The 22573-nt window shown below is 36.8% G+C and overlaps 2 protein-coding genes, 1 long non-coding RNA gene and 1 other non-coding gene across 4 annotated transcripts; 3 read left to right on the top strand and 1 right to left on the bottom strand.

The window, feature by feature from the left end:
* Nucleotides 1-3387: 3387 nt before the first annotated feature.
* Nucleotides 3388-5076, top strand: LOC25483176 (uncharacterized). Its single transcript, XM_039830299.1, has 4 exons — nt 3388-3436; nt 3694-3850; nt 3999-4092; nt 4732-5076. Exons 1-4 carry the CDS (start codon nt 3388-3390, stop codon nt 4807-4809), a joined length of 378 nt encoding a protein of 125 aa, XP_039686233.1. The 3' UTR covers nt 4810-5076.
* A 4903-nt stretch (nt 5077-9979) lies between these two features.
* Nucleotides 9980-13421, top strand: LOC112421765 (uncharacterized). Its single transcript, XR_003011991.2, has 3 exons — nt 9980-10362; nt 12390-12459; nt 12921-13421. It is a non-coding gene; the product is annotated as an uncharacterized lncRNA (long non-coding RNA).
* A 1202-nt stretch (nt 13422-14623) lies between these two features.
* Nucleotides 14624-15889, top strand: LOC120578126 (uncharacterized). Its single transcript, XM_039830297.1, has one exon. It carries the CDS (start codon nt 14624-14626, stop codon nt 15887-15889), a length of 1266 nt encoding a protein of 421 aa, XP_039686231.1.
* Nucleotides 15012-15117, bottom strand: LOC112418762 (small nucleolar RNA R71). The gene has a single exon (XR_003008852.2). It is a non-coding gene; the product is annotated as a small nucleolar RNA R71 (small nucleolar RNA).
* Nucleotides 15890-22573: the final 6684 nt, after the last annotated feature.

Genomic DNA, 22573 nt, shown 5'->3' with positions numbered 1-22573 from the left:
GAAAACTAATTGACTTTTAGGCTATTGCTCATGTGAAATTAATAGCTTATTCTTGGCTAAGCTTACTGGTATTACTCATAAGCGCTTATATGATAAATGTTCATGCTATAAGCTACAAAATGAGTTGTTTACATAAGCAGAGTCTTATTATAGAAATCGTTTATACACAAACACTTATATGACCGCTTATACATAATCACTTACATAATAAGCATTTAATTAATCAATTTATCCGCACATTATCTTATAACAAAAAAATTGCAAAAGTAGTAATATGTAGAAAGAGATAGTGTATACCTGTAACCCAACTAACCAGGCATTTTTAGAAGTGTAAGTATTGTTAGCAATTACAGGGAGAAGAAGAAGACCAACGATTCCTGATACAAAACAAAGCAAGCTGAAAAAACAAACCAACACATAGTTATTCATCCATTCTCCAAATTCAAATTCAAATTCAAACTAAAAAAAAGAAATAAAAAAAAGAATGTATCTACCTAACATAGTTACTCTGAGAGATTAGAAAAACCTTAATTGTACGATTGAATGAATTCTCAGTTTCGTCACGTCGTTTTCCACCATTGTTTCATCTTCACGTTCATAAATCGCGATTCACAGATTCACACAGTCTGAAGCTTATGTGGAAACTCAAAAGAAATTTGGGAATTCAACATTCCCCAAATACCCATGATCTTTTTTCATAAGCTTTTCAGAAAGAGAGAGTGTAAGATGAATCAAAGAAACCGAATCTCACAAATGAATCGAAGAACACGAGTGAGAGACATTACTTTGTCTTGATATTCAAAATCAAGTCACTTTATAGAGCCAATTATTAAAAAATAAAAGTTTAGGTAATGTATATATTGTTAATTATTAATTAACATAAATATTAGATAAGGAAAAAAAAACATAAACATTAGATTTCTTTTACGAGACATAAAAAGTAGAACTTTTTTATTTGACAGAGTATACACGTTAGAACCACAAAATCACTTCAAATCCATTCATGTTCACGCCTCAAAGCCGTAATTCTTTCTGATTTCAATTTCGATTTCGATAGTTGCCTCCTCAAATCCATCGATTTCAGTCCCTCCTCAGTTCCCTTAGATTTCCCAAATTCTCTGAATCTCACAATATGATTAGTTTTTCATTCTTTTTTATTCTCACTGAAGTTTATCATTTAGGAAGTTTGGATCTATTCTCTTGTTGTTCATATCTTTTTCTACTTGTTTTATTTTGCTTTGGGTTTTATTTTGATGTTCATAACCGATGAATCAATATCATGCTATGCAAAATGGGTTATGTTTGAATGGTTTTTTTACTCCTGCTGTAAACTGGATTTATGCTTTTTTAGATAATTATTAGTGAAATTATCTTCACTCTTGGCTTGTTAGATTTGTAAGAAGATGTATTAAGATCTCAATTCAGAAGGGTTAGGATGAATTCTTGAAGCTGTTGTTAGCTTTATGTGGAATTTTTCTACTTAGGTATCGTGTTGTGTAGTTTGGTTTTCACAGTTAGAAAACAAACATGTTACAGTTCTTTTTGCTTTAGATATTGCTGATGTATTGATATTAGATGAACCCCGAACATGAGGGTTACATACTATTATATATTATTGATATTTGATATTATCTCAAAATCTAAGGATGATTGGTTGGAACTTATCGGATGCATTTGATATTTACTTTGATAGATTATTGTTGCGGTTTACTTTTAAAAATTAGATTTTGTTTTGATAGAAACTTTTTATTCACTATTTTGTTGATGCCCTTGTTTTATCTTATTCATGTTAGTTAGTACACACATCTTTGACATCCCTGAACTTGTTTTCTAAAGGGCATATGGTAGCAGCACCGTTTTCGACACACTCCATGTTGTTGCATCTTCAATGTTGCTGCGCTCTTTTTTCTTTGCGTTTCTGCATTCAGGTATTGCTTTTTTATTCATCTTCCTCTTTTTTTGGTTAAAGACTTATGGTGAAGTGAACTTTTTGACATGATGGACAATAGTACTAGTTTTCGGTGTTAACTTGTCATTTCATTTAAGAGTTATGTTAAAAGAAATGTGTAGTAGAGTCATACTCTTGCAGTTAACACTACACCATTTTATGTCTCTGGCAACACTTTTTTAGGGGACGTGTAAAAATTGTCCCCTAAAAGTCTCTAAGGCAACGATTTATGAGTGTTACAAAAAATATTTCCGCAATCCCTGATAAACGTCCCCTAAAATACTTTTGGGGACGATTTTGAAGCGTTACACTATTATTTATTTGGTGTGAGCCATTAATTGTCCTCTTAGATACCTTTGGGGACGATTTTGGAGCGTTGCACTATTATTTCTTTGCTGACAACCATTAATTGTCCCCTTAGATACCTTTGGGGACAATTTTAGATTGTTGCATAAAAATTTTACCACCATCAAATTTTTTGTGGCAATCATCCCTGAAAGCTTTAACTCGTGACCATTCATTTAGGACATTACTTAATTAATCCAAAAAAAAAAATATATATAATATAAGATAATATAAATAATAGGTAAAATTGTGATTCATCGTAATCAAATTGATATTAACGTCAAAGTAAAATAAAATAAAAGTTATATAATATATATTTATGGGCAATATTAATTATAGTGATGATTTCCTTAAAAAAAAAAAATTATAGTGATGATGATGATATAATAATATTATATTATAGTGATAGCGATTCAGCTATTCAACACATAAATAACCCTTTTTTCTAAAAAAAAGGCCAAATTAACGTGAAAAAAAAACCCCATCTAGAAAGAAAAATAAATCCCAAATCGATTTGACCCTAAATTGAGTTGACACCAAATTGCTATAACCATAAATCTTCATACTCATCGAAATCGATCATGATAATCATTATATCGAGTCTGTTCGTGTTCCTCAGATCGTGTTCTCTTATGAATACCTCATCTGTTTGTTTTTGTTCATCATATCCTTCGATGTAACACTGATTTTGCGTTCCTCAGATTGTTTTTGTTCTCTCTTCACACTTCATCTCTTCGTTCGTTCCTCAATTGATTTGGCGTATCGACGTTGAGTATCGATTTTCCACAGTAGATCAAATCTGAGACAGAAGCGTGAGTTCCTTAGATCTTCATTCCTCAAATCGATTTTGATTTTTCAGTCTTATGGTATGCTTTTTCTCTGCTTTCAATTTATAGTTCACTAATTATTGATATAGACTTTCTCACAACTTTTGTATAGTACGAAGTAAATATCTCGTTTTTGTTTAATCTAATTTTTCTTACTTCATGATTTGTTGTATTGAAGTTTTTTTTACTTAATATATTTTTGCTCAAATTGTTTAACTTGGGAAGTTTTTGTTTATGGTTCATTTCATGATTTTTGTTCATGGCTAAATGAATTGTGTGATAATTCTTTCTCTCTTTCTCTCAGGTTATGGTTCTTGTAAGCAATCTACAGTGTATTGGAATTTCTTGACAATTTTTTGTGGTTTTTGTGATAACTGCAATTTGCATTTGAATTTGAAGTTTATTTCTCACAGGGTTGTTTTCTTCGTTCACCTAAATAGTTTGCATTCATTCAATTTCATATACATATTATTGGGTCTAGAGTTTCATGATTCAGTTAAGTTTTTCCCTAAGTTTTGAATTGATCGAAGTTATGAACTAAATTTGTGTATATTTGTTGTTTTGGTTTTGGAGTTGGTTTGAAAGTCTGCAAGGTACATCAAGAGACTGTGACAAAACCTATTCTGGCCGACACCCTCCAAGCCTCGCGCGTAATCAGTGAGCCTGGTGTATGGGCTTTAGTTGGACACGGTGACGAACGGAGAAACGATGGTGACACCTTTAAGATCAAGTGAGTTTTTTTTTTTTTTAGTGTCAATTAACTTATTTATTTATTTGCTGATGTTATCGAGTATTCATTTGAATTTGATGTCCGAGTCCACAATTCTTTGTATTGATTTTTTTTGGAGAAGTTATGTTGGGAATTTCTATAATGAAAGGTTTGGGTCTGGAAGGTTTTTGCTTCACCAAGAAATGGCAGGATCGAAAGGGAGGAAGTTTTGCTTAAGTGGAATGAACTCGCTGAGGATTGTGGTAAGTTGCCATTAAATTAAATAAAAAAATATATACCAAATATATGGGATGAAGTGATTCATAAGTAAAAGATTGATGGATTGTCATTAATCTCAAAACTACTAAGTTATTAGAAGTTTGACATCTTTAAAATTGAAAGAGAATACATCACTCCTATACACAACTTCATTCTAGAAGTTTAGTGATATGACGCTTGGTGGATTATGATATTGTCTCTAGAAAACATGATATTAGTAGTTTTAGGTTTCTTAGACTTTAATTAGATCATTTTTACTACCACTTTTTTTAAAATATCAATATTAAGTTATACTATTATTTCGTGATTTATTATTATTATCTCTTAGGTTTTGATTTATCATTCAGTTCATGCCTTCGATTTGGGTAAATGTTATGTATCTTGTTCTATTAACTCTTTCGGTTAAACAAGTGTAGTTGAATTTAAAGAGGGTTGTTAGTAAACAAGTGTAGTTGAATCTATTAACAACTTGTTACTGCACCATATTGGTCGAGAATCAATAGTTGTTATAGCATCGAAGCTTGTTAAGAGACACCCTTTGAACTTGAGTTTCAAAACTTTCATTTTAAGTGATTTTGCTCCTTCAATTGACCACTAATTTTACTCCTTTAAAATATGTGCAGCTACCAATGTCAAGTCTCAGCTGCATTAGTTTTTGGTGGGGTTGCATGAGTGGCAATGTCTCCTGTGATCCAACATGAGATTCAAGTGTGCAGTCCAACATTTTTAACTTATCTCCAAATATCCACCGGTGTAAACCTGGGAGCAATTACGCCTCTTTATAGCGAGCCTTGGTGTATTATTTCATCTATGTAGTTACATTTTTTTGTTGACTTAAAATTTGCAGTAACAATTTTTAGGAGACAAAAAGTAGCCATGATTATTGGCGAAGTTCAAAATTATTAGAATGATTAATAATGTAATAGTTATTTGAGATTATCTTCACACTCATTGTGCAATTGTTTATACAGAAATCTAATAGAATATTTATTGCTATTAATTCTGAAATAGATTATCTTTTTGATTTTTTTTTTTAAATCAATAACCTATTGCTACGTTTTGGAACTGTTGCAAGTAATCTATGGGTACGTTTTTTTTAAGTGCTCATAGTTGCACATTAAGGAAACACTTGAAAACGTCGCCTTAGATGCTTAGGAAAAAACGTCTCCTATTCCTTATACTTTAGGCGACGATTATAAATAGTGTGCCCAAAAGGTGAGAAAAACGTCCCCATAGACTATAGGCGACGCTCGTATAGGAGACGTCCGAAAAACGTCCCCTATACCTTTAGGGGACGTTTTTCATAGTTCTGGCAACATTTTTCGATTGTTGTTAAAAAGGATAAATGGTGTAGTGTAAACCTTAAGATAAACTCATTATGTGACTGTTGTTATCTCCATTCTTAGGATCCATTCAATTTGAACTTGATTTATTGACTTGTCTCTTATGCTCTTAAAATTTGTGCTTTGTGCTTCCATTTGTTTCAGATGGTTTGAGTACATAGTGTGATAAATAATCCCTCCACTCTCCTAACACCAGAAACTAGAAAAATTACACATGATACCATTGGTTTTTCTTACTTTTACTATAATATACTAGTAAAATGTACTAATTGAACCCCCTAAAATATATTGAAATCTTTTGGGCAATGATCTTCCACCTAGCTTGCATGCCATACGCTGCCATAGTTACTATTTTTCATATCTATTCATTCACTTTTGGTTCACGTGGAGTGGACACAAACTTGTAGGTCTGTGTATTTTGAGTTCTTGTATTTTTCAGTTGAAATTTTGATTTCCTTTTCTTCTTTTGTTCTTTCTTTCTACCAAGTTCTTTTTAAAAAAGGAAAATGTCAACCAATGCTCTTAGAACACTAGTTAAGATAGCAAATATAGTAAAAATATCTTAGAATTTGTGTAGTCAAACTCATAAAAGTGTAAAAAGTACTATTTTCGATGCATAATTTTCTTTTTTTGTTTCCATAACTAATGCTTTAGGGAATTAGTTAGAAAGAGTATTTTAATTAGAGACAAAGAAAACGTTCAAAAGAGGTTTATAATTAGAATGAGTATTTTAATTCATTTATTAGTTTTGTTTTTTTTGTCTAGTAGTCAAGTGTCTAGAAATTCATTTTTTAAGGTGAATACGTGAGATGTTCGGAGTTCGAACTTCGGTCCCTGCATCTATGTAATGTCCTTACTAATTGAGTTAATCTCACGAAGTTTTTTTATTGAAGGTGGTTGACGACTTCAATTGACTATATCTTGTATCTATTAAATATCTTGCACCCCCTGGCCCGAGTCCTGGCTACCCCACTGCCTATCACATCCTTCAAACGTGAATTTCATGAACTTGTAAGATGTAAGATAATCGCAGTTTTCTGTCTACTTATATTATCAAATATATGGTACGTCAAGTAGAATGTCATTGAATTCCTTTCTTGTTTCATGTAATGGCTACTCCGGAAATGATCCAATTGTTGAGGGATTCATTGGTAGTAGAAGTCTGGCTTGGGTGGTATGTTTAATGTTCATACAAGATGATGTACCAACAAGGGGAACGCTAATGTTCATGAAAAAGTTAGCTTGGTCAATGAGTTTCAAATGGGACTAAATTAGCTTGGTCAATGCTTAGAATTTATTTGTTAATATGTGATGGTTTAATTTTGTATATTTTTCCTCATATGTCTTTTATTTTATGCTGTTTAAGCAAATTAAGATGACCGAGCATGAATTTATTGTGTTGTTTAACCATTATCTCGTTTTGTTAATTTCCACTGAACCTATGTACACTTGATTTCTAATGAATTATTATTGTGTATCTTTTGTGTGATGTAACATAACCATATGTATGCGTTTTTTTACAAGACTTTAAAGGCAAAAATTAGAGTGGACAAGTCAGATTGAAACATTATTTTTTTTTTTAGTTTTTATTTAAGATTAGGCAACGATTATTTTCTGTTGCTAGTTATGGCAACAATCAAAAACGTTGCCTTAGGTAGCTAGGAAAAATCGTCCCCTTTACCCAAACTTTAGGCGACGCTTATAAATAGTGTGCCCAAAAGTGAAAAAAATCGTCGCCCTAAACATTAGGCGACGCTCGTATAGGAGACGTCTGAAAAGCGTCCCCTATTCTCTTAGGCAACGATTTTCATAGTTTTGGCGACCATTTTCGACTGTTGCAAAAAAGAGAAAATGCTGTAGTGAGCACAGATTGAAGACCCAAAGAGTTGTTGATATTTTATTTTCAATCTCACAAGAGTTGTTTTGTTTCCTATATAGCTTTTCAATGTATATTGACCTGTAATGTTACTATAAGGTTTTGTTTATGAATGTGTTTATTTCTATAATCTGAAACAACAAAATAACACACAATTATATTGTTAATCTACCTCAACAATCTGCAATGAAATAGTGCAATCACAAGGTTCTACTAAAAACCCAAGATAATAAAAGAAGGGAAATGATGTTTGGTACGGGATTTTGTGTACGGGAATTCACGGACGCGTGAATTGTTTCTGTTTTCACGCGCTTCAATTACTCTGTCCAGAAAAAACAATAATAAATTAAATAAAATAATAGTTGAAATTTCTTGGAGCAAGCACACCGTACACCGCCTCTTCAATTTCTTTCCTTGCATCATGTGTTGGATTCACTTCTTCAAAGTTCAACCTGTACGCAACTCTACATCCTGCGTAACTCAACAAACGTTTGTGATATGCTTACAGAGGTTTCATTAAGGTGGAGGTCACTTGCTTCTGGTCATAACTCACAACTTATCCCATCACATTTGAAGGGTGATACCAATTATCTCTATCTCATAATTCAAGGGATTGTGAAAAGAAAAAAAGAAGAGGCCCAGTAGTATATTTCTCCAAATGATATTCCCAACTTGGTGTAATTTGAGAGAAAGAGATGGTGGTTGCAAGTTGTTGCACATGGACATGGGTTAAATAGTAGAGGAAAGAAAAGATGAGTTGATGATTGCTTTGCAGAGGAAAATCCAAATCGTCAACGGCCTTGAGAGTATAAGTAAAGAAGATGAATTATTTTTTTTGGTACAATAGAGGATGAATTTTCTATTAACAGTGGTAGTATTTTTTTTATCTCTAATATTTAATAGAAACTGCACGTGGGAGATACAGCTTGCACGCGTTCGTCGAAATTCGTATGGACAAATGTCGTACCATATAGCACTGCTCATAAAAGAATCAAAAGGAGGTGAAGATTGAAGAACATATTACCTTGAAATCTTGAGAAATTTCACGAACAAGACACTGGAATGGAAGTTTACGGATAAAAAATTCAGGTACTCTTCTGGTATTCATGGATCTCACGAAAAAATTACATAAACAAAATATTTCAAACAATGAAAACCCTAAAAATCATTAATCGAAAATTCTAAACAATGAAAACCTAAAAGTCATCCATCGTTAAATAAAAATTAGGTTAAACAACAAATGACCAAAGAGCAATTGTTCTGTGGCGGTAACGATGAACTCCGATTTGAGAGAAAGATGACAAGATCCGAGAGAGAAATGAAGGGATCTGACATAGAGACGACGGAATCTGAGAGATCTGAAATAAAGGCGACGAAATCTGAGAACGCAAACACATTCATTTGAAAGAGTGATGAAAAGAAATATAAAATGGAACTATTTTCTTCGGAAAAGAAGAAGCTAGAGTTTTGCAGTATATCAATACTGGCGGCATCAAAACAAGTGGAGAAAAGAGTGAATTCACAGATTGACATGCATTTTATTGTGCCTCCGATATGAGGGTGTATACATATATCTACGTACAAAAAAAAAACTTTATACATCTCAACAATAGAAAAAAAAAGAGAAACGACAACTTTCGTGTCTCGTTTTGATCGGCCTTGCCTTGCCTGCCCTTTTTCTCAAGTTTCGTGTCTCGTATTTATAGTAATTACCGTGTGGAACTGAAACAAAAGAAAAAGTGAAAGCATAAATCAAAATTCATGTACTGTAACAAGTGAATCAAAATTCATAAAGAAGAAAATTCATCAGCTTGAACCAAAATTCTCAAACTATTACTATTATTCTCCAGGTGAAAGCATAATTATGTACTAGCATTATTGTCTTTACACAAAGTAGGTGAATCTGTTAACTCAAAGTTCATATGTCAATGTCTCCACCTCAACACAAAGCCATCATCATCTAGAGTTAGTGTGGCAACCATAGTTCATAAGAACGTCATTTTTTGAACTGGTTGTTCCTCTTTCACCTGACAATCGATGCTCGAAACTCCATTGAAAGGTGGAAGTTGGGGAGCATTCTTGCCGCACACTGCAACATTAACACGGACTGCTTGGAGATTGGAATTAGAGTCACCGATGTTAGTCTCGCCGTAGAATTTGGATTGAATCCTGTTTTAGTAGCCCATGAAGAAGATTGCGTTGCTCTGGTTTCAATCCATGGCAATACCAATTTTGGTGACTCTAATTCCAGAGAACACGATGTCAACTTGGATCTTGAAACAACTCATGTTAGCAATGTGGATCACGGCGAGAACTTTCCACCGCTTACACCTTTAAACGGAGTTCCGAGCATCAATGGTCAGGACTACAACATTTTGGGCCTACGACAACGCCTAATTTTTTGACGGTAAAAAAACTATTCTAAAAGAGTATTAAAGACAACGCTTTTCGTATTTTGTTGTGGTTGGGAATGAAATTTTTTCAATTTTTACGCTACGGCTCATAAGAGTTATGGTATAGGAAAGCAAAACGGTTATTATTAATTACTTTTGGCTACTCCTAATAACGTTGTGGTATGATTTTTTATATTTTATTTTTTTAATAATATATACATATGTGGTAACATAAATTAAAGAAGTTTGCCCCAAAAAAAATAGAAAATAACAACTGAATCGAAAATTGCTTAGATCTAAAAAAATTACTTATAAGTGAATCAGTCTCACGCTTTTGAATCTCAAACCCTCAAACTTCAACGAAAATCATCAATCTCACACTTCTATCCCTTTCGAAAATCCCAATCTTTCGAAGAACCCACAAATCCTGTGGAAATCTCAGAACCCATTTTTCCTTCTTTGATTCTTCCTTGGAAGAATCTCTGACCCCCTTCGAAAAATTTCATGAAGCCTTCGAGAAATCCTTACTCTTTCGAAATTTCAGAGCTCACATCTTGTTCAATCAATATCTGAACGCAAAGACATGGTTTGTTGCGATTGAGGAAGGTACATGAAGATATATTGTTTTCCTGTAATTTTTAGGTAATTTCTTTTCTCTACTTCTCTTGTTTGTTGTGTATTGTCAATTGATAAAAATCGATTGGTATCTGGTTTGGTTAAACATTGTTTTTGGTTTGCTCTGTGGATAACAATTGAATGGTATCTTTTTTTTTGTGTTATTTTTTTGGTAGATGTTTAATGTTGGTAGGATATAAGTTATGCGTTTGTGTATTGGTATTAATTTTGCCAATTTTTGTAAGTATTGATGCTCCTCAGATTAGGTGTGGTGTGTCCTGGTGTCGGCACGCATCAGTGTTAGACACCAAGACATATGATTACATGAATTATGTCATTTTTTAAAATTGTTATGGGAGTCGGCATGTCAGTGTCGGTGAATGTGTGTATGCGTCTATGCTTTATATGTTTCTATCATCTATTTAGTAAGCTGGGGAAGTGATTTGTTCCCACTTTTCATGGTTCTGTTTTTTTCTTTCACATATAGATGAAAGTGATTTGTTCAATATTATGTTATGCATATGTCTGGCATTCCTGATTACCAATTTGTTTTTAAATTATTTGATTTTTGTTGAGCATAAGTAGATACTAATTTGTTTAAAATTAATCATAACTGTTAGATTACAAATATGATCAATTTGTGAATTGCTAATTGTTTGTAAGTGATCCTAAAAGAAATAATAGTATCTAGTTTAATTATGAGATAACTGCTATTAAAGTGAGAAGGTTGAGACTCTTTCATATAATTCTAAGTGGTTTTTATCTCTTTGAGAAGGTATTTATATGGTTTAAGCTTTCTATTTTTATTTATTTTTGGACTGATAAATGGGCCGTTGTGTTAGTTGAAGTCTTAGTGCATTAAGGATGATGGAGTATTGAACATAGTGATTTGTGATTTGTGTGCACTTACTCTTAGCTATAAGAGCCTGAATATATCTTAGTTATTTCTTCTTTATATATGGCCTCTTCTTATGGACATAGGGATATGTGATTTGTTTGCACTTACTCTTAGCTATAAGAACTTGAATATATCTTTATTTCTTCTCTATATATGGCCTCTTCTTATTTACTAGATGAATTATGATGATATCGATGAAATATTTCATGATTTAGAAGAACAAAATGAAGAGATGGATGTTGATGCTAAAGTTTTTTTTTTTTTTTTTTTTTATAGATCAGATTGTTATTTTGATTGTGACAATGATGATTGATTGTGCAATGATTTTTTTCAATATAGAATTTTAAGTTCTTTTTAAATTCCCGGAATCGACTTTGCCGATTAGATTGTAGTTCTCATTTCCTATATATGAATATATTTAGATTCTCTCTACTTTTCTGTCCTTTAACAGCCTCTGATATAGATATCACGAGGTCTACTTCCGAGGCATTCTTATGTCTTGGTCCTAACTTGGTGATTCATAGCCCTAGATACTTCTAAGGTGTTATCCTTGCTTCTTGAGCTGCAAGTTCCCATCTCTCACCGTTCTAGTTTGATTGCAGTGGTCTTATGCACATCGTGTTTTGCGTTGTGGATCTGCTTTTCTTTTTTGCTATGGTACCCAATCTTGGTTTTTTTGTTATTCAATTTGTTCACTTTTTATAAATGTACAATTCAATTCAAGATTGAATTTATGATAATCTACAAATAGAGTTGTTGTAAATTAAATTCTGTCTTGGGAAGAATGAATAACAAAAATACATAAACTTATGGGATCTTGCAATATTAATTACCCTCAAATTATCCACTTCTTACTAGTCCATGGATCCAAGTCTCTAACACATTGCATGGAGGACACACGTCCGGTCCATGGATCCTTAAATATACTCTTTTGTATTTTGAGACAAATGATTATGTGCCTGAAGTCTTACTTCTATGAATATGCAAATTACTCTTTTGACTGAGGTGCCTAATGGCGAGGTGCGGTCACTGTTAGATTTTCATCATGATTTTTAGATCTTCCTATTAGATCGAATGTCTTTGGAGAGCTTTTGTATAATTGTTCGACCATATCTCTTTTTAAAATCTAACCTGGATTCTTCTCCCAAATTGGCAGGAGATTCAAGAGGCTCATGCTGGAGAAATAGTTGTTGTACATGTTGCTTTCTACAAAGCATCAGGAACAGGTTCTACTTTTCTCTCCTCTCAAAGCATATGTCTATGTTTTGTTGCACAGACACCTCTAGGACTAACTGTATCGTGGCGTCTGACACATGTCGGTGTCCGACACTCCTATGAAAATTGTTCGACATATGTCAGACAACTAACATCGGTGTATCAAATAAAATATTTTTTCTTTAATTCGACACTCCTAGGACCGGTGTCGACACCTATATAACATTCATACGAGCCATGTCGGACAACTCTGACAAATATATGAAACATTTTTTTTCTCTCTTGCTTCCACATATCGTAGATCCAAGAGTTACATGTGTTTTGAGAAATGTTGATTAATTTGGAGGTAATAGACATTACAGTTGTGATAACATGCAAAATAAAACATCATTTAAGCTCGTTTTGCGTGTAGTTTAGGCCTAAATTCTCTTGTTTTGTCTATGTTATGCTGGATTGTATGGCTGTGTTTCAGGTACTCAGCAATAAAGGCCTCCATGCGCAAAAATGACGAAATTCGGCAAGAAAACAAAGAAAGGAAGAAGTCCTAAAGAATTCAGTTCAGGTGACGACCGTCACATCCTGTGACGGATTGACCGTCTCCTTTCAGCTCGACCTGGCCGTTACCAGCACCCCAGACCGTCACCACCCCGTGTCGAGCAGACTGTCACACCCTGTGACGCACGTCACGGGTTCGGAAGAATCAGTCTCCCCCACTCCCAGGAACGGTTTCCAGTTTTCTCTCCCACTTCCTCCACCTGCAGAAGCATGACCAGAACACATTTTTTAGGAAGCTTGGCCTATAAATAGGTGCAGAGAAGAAAGGAAAAAGGAGAGAAGTTTTTTTAGGCAAGCATTAGAAATTCATAGCATATTGTAATCCTAAGTTTCAAGTTTCCTTTTCATTCTCTGTTACAAATCGTACAATCTTATTTCAACTATTATTTATATATATTATTACTATTATTACTACTCAGTCATTGCTGTTCTTATTCCAAATTAAGCTGCGGCTGTATTGTTTATTTCTCTGTTGCTGCGGTTTTGGAATGGGTGTTCGTTAAACTACCTTATTTTCATTCTTTGTTGCTGCCGTGATTATTCATTCCCTGTTAGCAATATCTCATTTCTGCTGGCGGAAAGGGATAGCTGTTGTTCTCTATTGCAGCGCTCTCTATTTACTTTCCTTCTCTTTTTCTTCTTATAATTGAAAGCACCCATTATAAACAGGTTAGTTTATGCTCATTCATTCATTTTGTTCTTTTAATTTTCTCTGTTTCAATGATGATGAATGATACGAATAAAAGTGTATTTATTATATATACCATGTCTGAGTAGATTTTCATAGAGTCCGGAATGTGATGAATGTCGTACCAACGGTGCTCTGTTAATTTGTATGATTAGAAATTGTAACAGGAATTATTTTTAAAGTCTAAAAATTCTGATTTTAAACAATTAACATTTACAATGAAAGTTGAAATACAGTGATACCGGTTTCATATCGAAAGAGTGAAACCTGTATCTGACCGTAGAATTTTTAGGAATTGATTTTGAAATACAGCGAAAGCGTTTTCTTTAATTAATTTAGAGATTTTGAATTTTTAAAAAGGCTATTTTAAACTTGCAGTCGTACATGCGAAAGCTGACGCTTGTGAGTTTAAAATACGGTATCGCACGTACGAAAGTCGACGGTGCCTTTAAATTTTTTCTTTTTACACGTGAAAATATTGTCATGTTACAATAATAAAATACAATTTAGCAAGCATCAACGGACGTCACGAATTATATTACGGGCTCTCGTCATTTAAAAGTAACTAAAAACAAGTTATTATCCCAATTTGCAACCAAATTAATCTGCGTCGCCTTAGATAAACAACATAACAATTAATTACGGTACTTGACATTGGTCTCTGTGGGTTCGACAATCTTTTATACTAAAACCGATATTTCCGTGCACTTGCGGACCTATCAAGTTTTTGGCGCCGCTGCAGGGGACCAAATTGGCAATATCGTAACACCATTGTTATACCGTATAGACTAAGGCATTTATTTTCTTTTTTATCTCTATTCGTCGATTATATGCCAAGTACTCGATCCTCTGAGGACAACCTAGAGCAACCAATCAACGAAATCGAACGTTTTTTACATATTAGACGCCAAGTTGAACGAATACACGCTCAAATGGAACAAGCTCATAACGCGAACCGTCCTCTTAAGGACTTTGTTGTCCCATCCCAGGACGAGCCTCACTCGAGTATTGTTAACCCGACGATTCAGGCTAACAACTTTGAGTTGAAACCTTCTCTGTTGCAAATCGTGCAACAAAACCAGTTTTCCGGTAATTCTACGGAAGACTCGAATTTGCACCTATCCGTGTTCGTGCAATTCGCTGATACGCTTAAGTGCAATGGTGTAAATCCCGAAGCCATTCGCCTAGGTTTATTCCCTTTCTCCCTCAGAGACAGAGCCAGAGCTTGGCTGCAGTCTCTGCCGTCAAATTCCATTACGACATGGAATGAATTGAAAAAGGCGTTCCTAGCAAGATATTTCCCTCCTAGTAAAACTGCCCAGCTCAGGAACCAAATTACCTGCTTCAGGCAGACAGACGGCGAGTCGCATTTTGAAGCGTGGGAGAGGTACAAAGAATTAATGAGAGCTTGTCCCCACCATGGATTAGAACAATGGCTGATTATTCACACATTTTATAATGGTGTTCTCTATAATACAAGGATGACCATTGATGCCGCAGTTGGCGGAGCCCTAATGGACAAACCTTTCAAGGAGGCATACGAGCTTATTGAGAATATGGCGCAGAACCATTATCAATGGGGGAGCGAACGCACTCCTGTAGAGAAATCTCAATCCAAGGGAGGTATGCATGAAGTCAGCAACCTTGATCATATGAACGCCAAAGTGGATGCGTTGTTCCATAAGTTGGATAACTTGAAAATCGCTCCACCAGCTACTGTTGCTGCCGTAACTCCCAATTGTGAAATATGCGGAACCCCAGGACATGTTGCTGTCGAGTGTCTGTTGTTAGCAGAAACTAATCAAGTGAATTACGCGCAAGGAAACCCGTACGCTAACACGTACAATCCAGGATTGAGAAACCACCCAAATTTCTCTTACAAAAATAACAATCCTGCCTTTGCGCCAAGTCCTGCACCTGCAACACCCCCCGGTTTCCAAGGACAAAGAGGAGCCCCTGTTGCTCCGAAAAAGTCTAACCTGGAGCTCATGATGGAAAACTTTGTTTTAACTCAAACTCAGCAAAACAAGGAGTTTATGAATCAAAACGTTCATACGAATGAATTGATTAAGCAGTTGGCGCACAAAGTTGACTCCATGGCCACTCATAATAAAATTGTTGAGACGCAGATATCCCAAGTGGCCCAACAACAAGCAGCAACAGCTGCCCCAGCCGGAACATTTCCGGGCCAACCGTAACCAAATCCTAAGGGACATGTTAATGCAGTAACACTACGAAGCGGAACAGAGTTAGACAACAGTCCTGCTGTTGTGAGAGTTAGACGAAGGAAAGACTAAAGACCCTGTGAGTGAGCCAGTTGACATTGGAGAGACATCTAAGTCTCATGAGGTAACAGAAAAAGAAAAACCTTATGTACCTCCTCCACCTTATAAACCTTCAATCCCTTACCCTCAAAAGACTCGCGAAGTCTAAAACTGAGGGCCAATTTAAGAAGTTTGTAGAACTTCTAAAATCTCTTCATCTCAGTATTCCATTTTCGGAGGCGATTACTCAAATGCCTTCGTATGCCAAATTCTGACTAACAAAAGGAAGATTGATGATAATGAGACCGTAGCACTTACTGAGGAGTGCAGCGCTATTATTCAGAATAAGATGTCACCCAAGTTAAAAGATCCAGGGAGTTTTTCAATTCCTTGCGTTATAGGCAACCACATCATTGATAGAGCCTTGTGTGATTTAGGAGCTAGTGTGAGCCTGATACCACTATCCATTTGTAAAAAGCTAAACCTAGGAGAGTTGAAACCAACTAGAATGTCTCTGCAATTAGCTGACCGTTCGATTAAACATCCAGTCGGGATTATTGAAGATGTCCCTCTTAGAATTGGTCAACTATACATCCCCACTGACTTTGTAGTCATGGACATTAGTGAAGACTCTCTTACTCCTATCCTCTTAGGAAGACCTTTCCTGGCCACCGCAGGTGCCATCATTGATGTAAAGAAAGGAAAACTCACTTTTGAGGTTGGCGAAGAGAAGATTGAGTTCATTTTATTTCAATTCATGAAAAGCCCTTCCATAAACGATACATGTTGTTTTGTTGACATAATAGATGCATGTATCAAGGAGTTTTCAACTGAAGCTGAACCATCTGAGGAAATAATTGAAGATCTGATAGAGGGAGTAAAAGAGATGGAAGAAGTCAATGATGAGGAGGCCGAAATTTCTCGCATTCTTGAATGCCTCGACCAAACCACTGACCCATCTCCTGAGCCAGATCACCCCAAGATCGAGCTAAAGGAACTTCCTAAGAACCTCAGATATGAGTTCCTAGATATAGAGCGTAATCGCCCCGTGATAGTTAACGCAGAGTTAGGGAAGGAAGAGACGGGTAAACTCCTCGATGTTTTAAAAAGATATCCTAATGCTATAGGGTATAAGATTAATGATCTCACCGGGATCAGCCCATCTGTGTGCACACACAGAATTTTGCTCGAAGAAGACTCTAAAACCTCTAGAGAGCATCAGAGGAGGCTAAACCCCATTATGAGCGAAGTGGTCAAAAAGGAATTTATGAAAATCCTTGATGCTGGGATCATATATCCTATATCCGATAGCAAGTGGGTAAGTCCAGTGCACGTAGTGCCAAAGAAAGGTGGGATGACTGTTGTTCAAAATGAGAAAGGTGATTCAGTCGCCAAGCGGACAGTTACGGGATGGAGGATGTGCATCGACTACAGAAAGTTGAACACAGCTACTAGAAAGGATCACTTTCCCCTCCCGTTTATTGATCAAATGCTTGAGCGTCTTGCAAGGCACTCGTATTTTTGTTACCTTGATGGCTATTCGGGATTCTTTCAAATCCCCATCCACCCGGATGACCAAGAAAAGACCACATTCACATGTCCCTACGGAACATTTGCTTATCGGAGAATGCCATTCGGACTATGCAATGCACCTGCCACATTCCAAAGATGCGTGATGGCAATCTTCGCCGACTTCCTAGAAGATATTCTAGAAGTTTTCATGGACGATTTTTCTGTGTGTGGGTCTAGTTTTGAAGACTGTCTCGGTAATCTTGAGAAAGTTCTGGAGAGGTGTGTGAAGGTCAATCTAGTACTTAATTGGGAAAAGTGCCACTTTATGGTCAGGGAAGGCATAGTACTTGGACATGTGGTGTCCAATAGAGGAATTAAGGTTGACAAAGCAAAAATAGAAGTTATTGAGAATTTACACCCTTCCAAGACTATAAGAGAAGTTAGGAGTTTTCTTGGACACGCCGGTTTTTATCGACGATTCATCAAAGACTTCTCGAAAATTACCAAACCATTGACTGGCCTTTTGATGAAGGACGCTGAGTTCATTTTTAATGAACAATGCCTTGAGTCTTTTCAATAGTTAAAACACGCATTGATCTCAGCCCCAATAATGCAACCTCCAGGCTGGAGTCAACCTTTTGAGATCATGTGTGATGCTAGTGACTACGCAGTAGGCGCTGTTTTGGGTCAGCGAAAAGATAAGAAACTCCATGTTATCTACTATGCGAGTAGGACCCTCGATGAAGCTCAAATAAACTATGCCACAACTGAAAAGGAGCTTCTAGCCATCGTCTTTGCAATTGATAAATTTCGTTCCTATCTAGTGGGATCGAAGATAATCATATACACAGACCATGCAGCTATCAGGTACCTGCTTAGCAAAAAGGATGCAAAGTCGAGGCTGATTCGGTGGATATTGTTACTGCAAGAATTTGACATGGAGATCCGCGATAAAAAAGGGACGGAGAATGTAGTCGCGGATCACTTGTCAAGAATTCAGGATGGTCAGTTGGAGGAGGTACCCATAAATGATTGTTTTCCCTACGAAAGATTGGTGTCTTTTGTGAAAGCGGAGTCACCTAGATACGGTCACCTCGTAGATTTTCTAGAAGAGGGGAGTTCAAGCATTAAAAAGATACCAGAAGAGGCAAGTGCTCTAAGCAATACAGCTACCCCATGGTACGCTGATATCATAAACTATTTGGTTGCTGGAATTCTACCTCCCGACATGACCTATCAGCAAAAGAAGAAATTCTTCCACGATCTTAAGCAATACTACTGGGATGATCCCCTCTTATTCAAAAGAGGAGTGGACGATATTTTCCATCGATGTATCCCAGAAGAGGAAATTGAGAGTGTCATCACACACTGTCACTCCTCTCCCGTTGGAGGACACATGAGTAAATCGAAAACTGCAACAAAAATTCTTCAAGTTGGGCTCTATATGCCCACCATCTTTCGAGATGTTCATGTTTTCGTTTTAGAATGTGACTGGTGCCAGCAATCTGAAAACATCTCTAGCAGGAATGAAATGCCACAAAAGTTTATCCTAGAGGTGGAAGTTTTCGATGTCTGGGGAATTGACTTTATGGGTCCTTTTCCTTCATCTATGGGAAATAAATACATACTCTCCTACCTGTGATACAAAAGTAGTGGTAAAGATGTTTAAAAACATTATATTCCCAAGATTTGGTGTCCCCAGACTAGTCATCAGTGACGGAGGATCTCATTTTATTTCAAAAATATTTAAGAATCTCCTAACAAAGTACGGGGTACGTCACAGAGCAGTTACTCTCTATCATCCGCAAACAAATGGGCAGGAAGAAATCTCTAATCGAGAAATCAAGCAAATCGTAGAGAAAACTGTCTCTGTCTCAAGAAAGGACTGGTCCTTGAAGCTGAACGATGCATTATGGGCTTATCGGACCGCCTTTAAAACACCCATTGGCACCACTCCCTTCAAGATCGTTTATGGAAAATCGTGCCATCTCCCGGTTGAGCTCGAGCATAAGGCTTATTGGGCCATCAAAGCCCTAAACATGAATCATAGCGAAGCTGGGGGAAAAAGGATGCTGGATCTTCATGAGTTAGAGGAGTTACGGCTCGATGCGTATGAAAATGCCTTGATCTATAAAGAACGAACAAAGAAATGGCATGACAGACGCATTATAAGACGTGAATTTAATGAGGGTGAGGTAGTGTTGCTGTTTAATTCTAGGCTAAGGCTATTTCCTGGAAAGCTTCGCTCTCGATGGAGTGGACCATTTGAAGTCACTAAAGTAAATCAATCTGGTGCCATTGAGGTCTGGAGCGAATCCACTGGTAAATTCCTAGTGAATGGCCAAAGATTAAAGCACTACCACCCAGCAGCGAAAGTAGGACATGTCGCTACTCTTGTTATGTGTCCTCCTTGAATGTTGCCACTCTGAACTGTCGAGCTACCGACATAAAACGAAGCGCTGCTTGGGAGGCAACCCATTGTTTTTCTCTTTTTCTTCCAGCATGTTTTTAGTTCAATAAGTTTCAATCGTTCGAAAAAGGATTAGAGTTTTTTTTTTCCAGAAGTCAACAACAGGTTGACCGTCATCGTTTGTGACGACCGTCAAACATTCCGACGGTCTGCTGGTCATTTTCGGTGACGCCCGTCACTCGGTTTGACGATTCAACCGTCGCCCTTCGTGACGCCCGTCACCCTGCTAGAGAATCTGAACAGACCATGGGTCCCACACCTTTCCCCCCACTTAACACCCTTTCATTTTCTCTTCCCTCTTTCTCCCACAATCGTACCCTTTTTCTTTCTTTTTCTCCTTTCATTTTCTCTTATTCTCATTGCAACATCCATTATCAAATTCATTCACCTCTCATCAAATTCATACCACAAAAACCCCAAATCCGGCACATAATCACCACTTGACCCATTTTCTTGTTGATTCTCGCTAAGTTTCTCTCTGGATGGTGCGGTGAGTTGAATTGCAAATCATTCCGTTCCGTTTGCAAAAGCATCTCTGTTGGTTGGGTTCGTATTCACTTGCTCAGGACATGGCTGCTCGGAATCCGCACATTGATTACATGGGAATTGAGTTTAAGGATGACGCGCAGCGAACACAATTCGAAAAACTGTCCCAATGCACAATCACGGCGACAAGGTATGCTGATGAAACTTGTCTCAGAACTTTAGGATTATTTGATAGCGTAAATTGGATGTTTAACCAAATCGGGTGGGGTCACTTTTTGACTCTGCGGCACCCGACATACAAGCGCATCACTCTAGAGTTTCTTAGTTCCCTAAAATACACGTATGCTCAGAGAGTCCGTAACGGTTTCGGAGGTACTAGTTTTAGACTGTTTGGCCAGGATTTCTTGCTTAGCCATAACGAAATAGGAAATTTGTTTCAATTCCAGACCTCCCTTCAATCCGTTGATGGGGTTCCGTCTCAGGGACCTTGGACTACCGAGTACGGCCAGTTTTGGAAGAAACTGACGGGTGCGTTGGCCACTTCTGCGGACGGTAATAAAGCGTCCCACATCCATAACCCCGCCATTCACTATTTTCATAGAGTCCTCGCGCACACTATTTTTGGGAGAGGGGATAGCACAGGGGTAGTTAATTTAAGAGAACTTTACATTATTCATTGTGTTTTTGCTCGCAAGCAGGTTAATTCAACGGCTTTTATGCTCGCTCACATATTCAAGATGGCCACCTCCGATAATGGACCCATTGCTTTCGGTGGGCTCATCACCTCGATCGCTTATGCGTTAGGTTTCAGTGAGCGTATCGTACCGTTATCCCCTGTGCAGGGAAACATGTTAATTGACTTGAGCTCGTGCCTATCACAAAAGCTCGTCAAGAGAGAGGGTGAGGTGTTCTGTTTAATGATCCATAATGAGGTCGAGAGCCGTATTAAGCTTCCAAATCCCACCATTACTGATGTTAGGGATGAGGAAAATTGGATTTATGTTTTCCCGGACGAGGACGGAGAGGATACCGATGCGGAGATCGAGCGTCAAACTAGGCTTTCTCCCCCGCGCACACATGCACCTCATCCTCACATGTCTGGTGCACCTCGCACACACACACACACTCTGACCCACCCCCTTCCCCCCATATCGACTCTGATTATTTTGCAGGTACTTCTACTTCCCAGAGCGGGATTGAATATGAGCTTAACGCTCTACGTGATGAGGTAGCAGACCTACGGGCAGCCCAACAGGAGAGAAATGACCGTGATGCAGAACGGGATCACCTTATGCGCGTCAACAGCCACATGATACGCCAGATGTTCACTTGGATGACACAGCAGGGTATGCCTCCGAACAGCCCTGAGCACGATTGAGCAAGTTATGTTTTCTTTTTCATACTATTATCCGACCATTGGGGACAATGTCTAGTTTAAGTGTGGGGGAGGAAACTTATTTTCTTTTCTTTAGCTATTTCAGTTATTTTACTTGCTTTCTAGTTTTGTTTCAGTTAATTTATTTGCTTTATAGTTTTAGGATTTCCCTTTGGCAATAAGAAGGGTTACTGTCAACTGCATGCACTGTCGAGTCACTATCTTTATGTATTTGCTATGATTGTTCGATTCTCCCACTCTTGAACCAATGAAATTTTTTCCAAAGTTTTAAGAAGAGTTTACTTCACATAGGAGGTAATGGTTTTGTGGAGTTAGAAAGATTGTGTGTTAAGGATTTTGGGAAAACTAACTTTGACTAAATTGGTATTGTCCCAACACCCTTGGTCTCCCGATTATGGTTGCAAATTCAGATACCTATTGTGCCATAGTCTCTAACTGTTGTTTCATAATCCTCAAGTAGTTCATTTAGCCAGTCAGACACCATCTAATAAATCACACATTAAGTAGGTTGGTCGATGAATATAAGCGCGAACTTAATAAAGGGACCAATAATGGTTAACCTTGAATAAAGGGGCAAACTAGTTAACCTTGAATATCTATTCATAAATGCATCTATGTGCAAAATGTGCAAATTCTAAGAAAGATGTGTTAAAAAGACACTAATCGGTTTTCCTACCATGTGTGTGATAAGATAAAGGGTCTTAATGTGATTGTCTAGAATGAAAGAGGATGAATGAAGCATAAATTAGAGACT

The sequence above is a fragment of the Medicago truncatula genome, chromosome 1 (assembly GCF_003473485.1).
Source record: "Medicago truncatula cultivar Jemalong A17 chromosome 1, MtrunA17r5.0-ANR, whole genome shotgun sequence".
Lineage (NCBI taxonomy): Eukaryota > Viridiplantae > Streptophyta > Magnoliopsida > Fabales > Fabaceae > Medicago > Medicago truncatula.
Note: the sequence above shows the minus strand (reverse complement) of the source record. Positions and strands in the feature narration are given on the sequence as shown.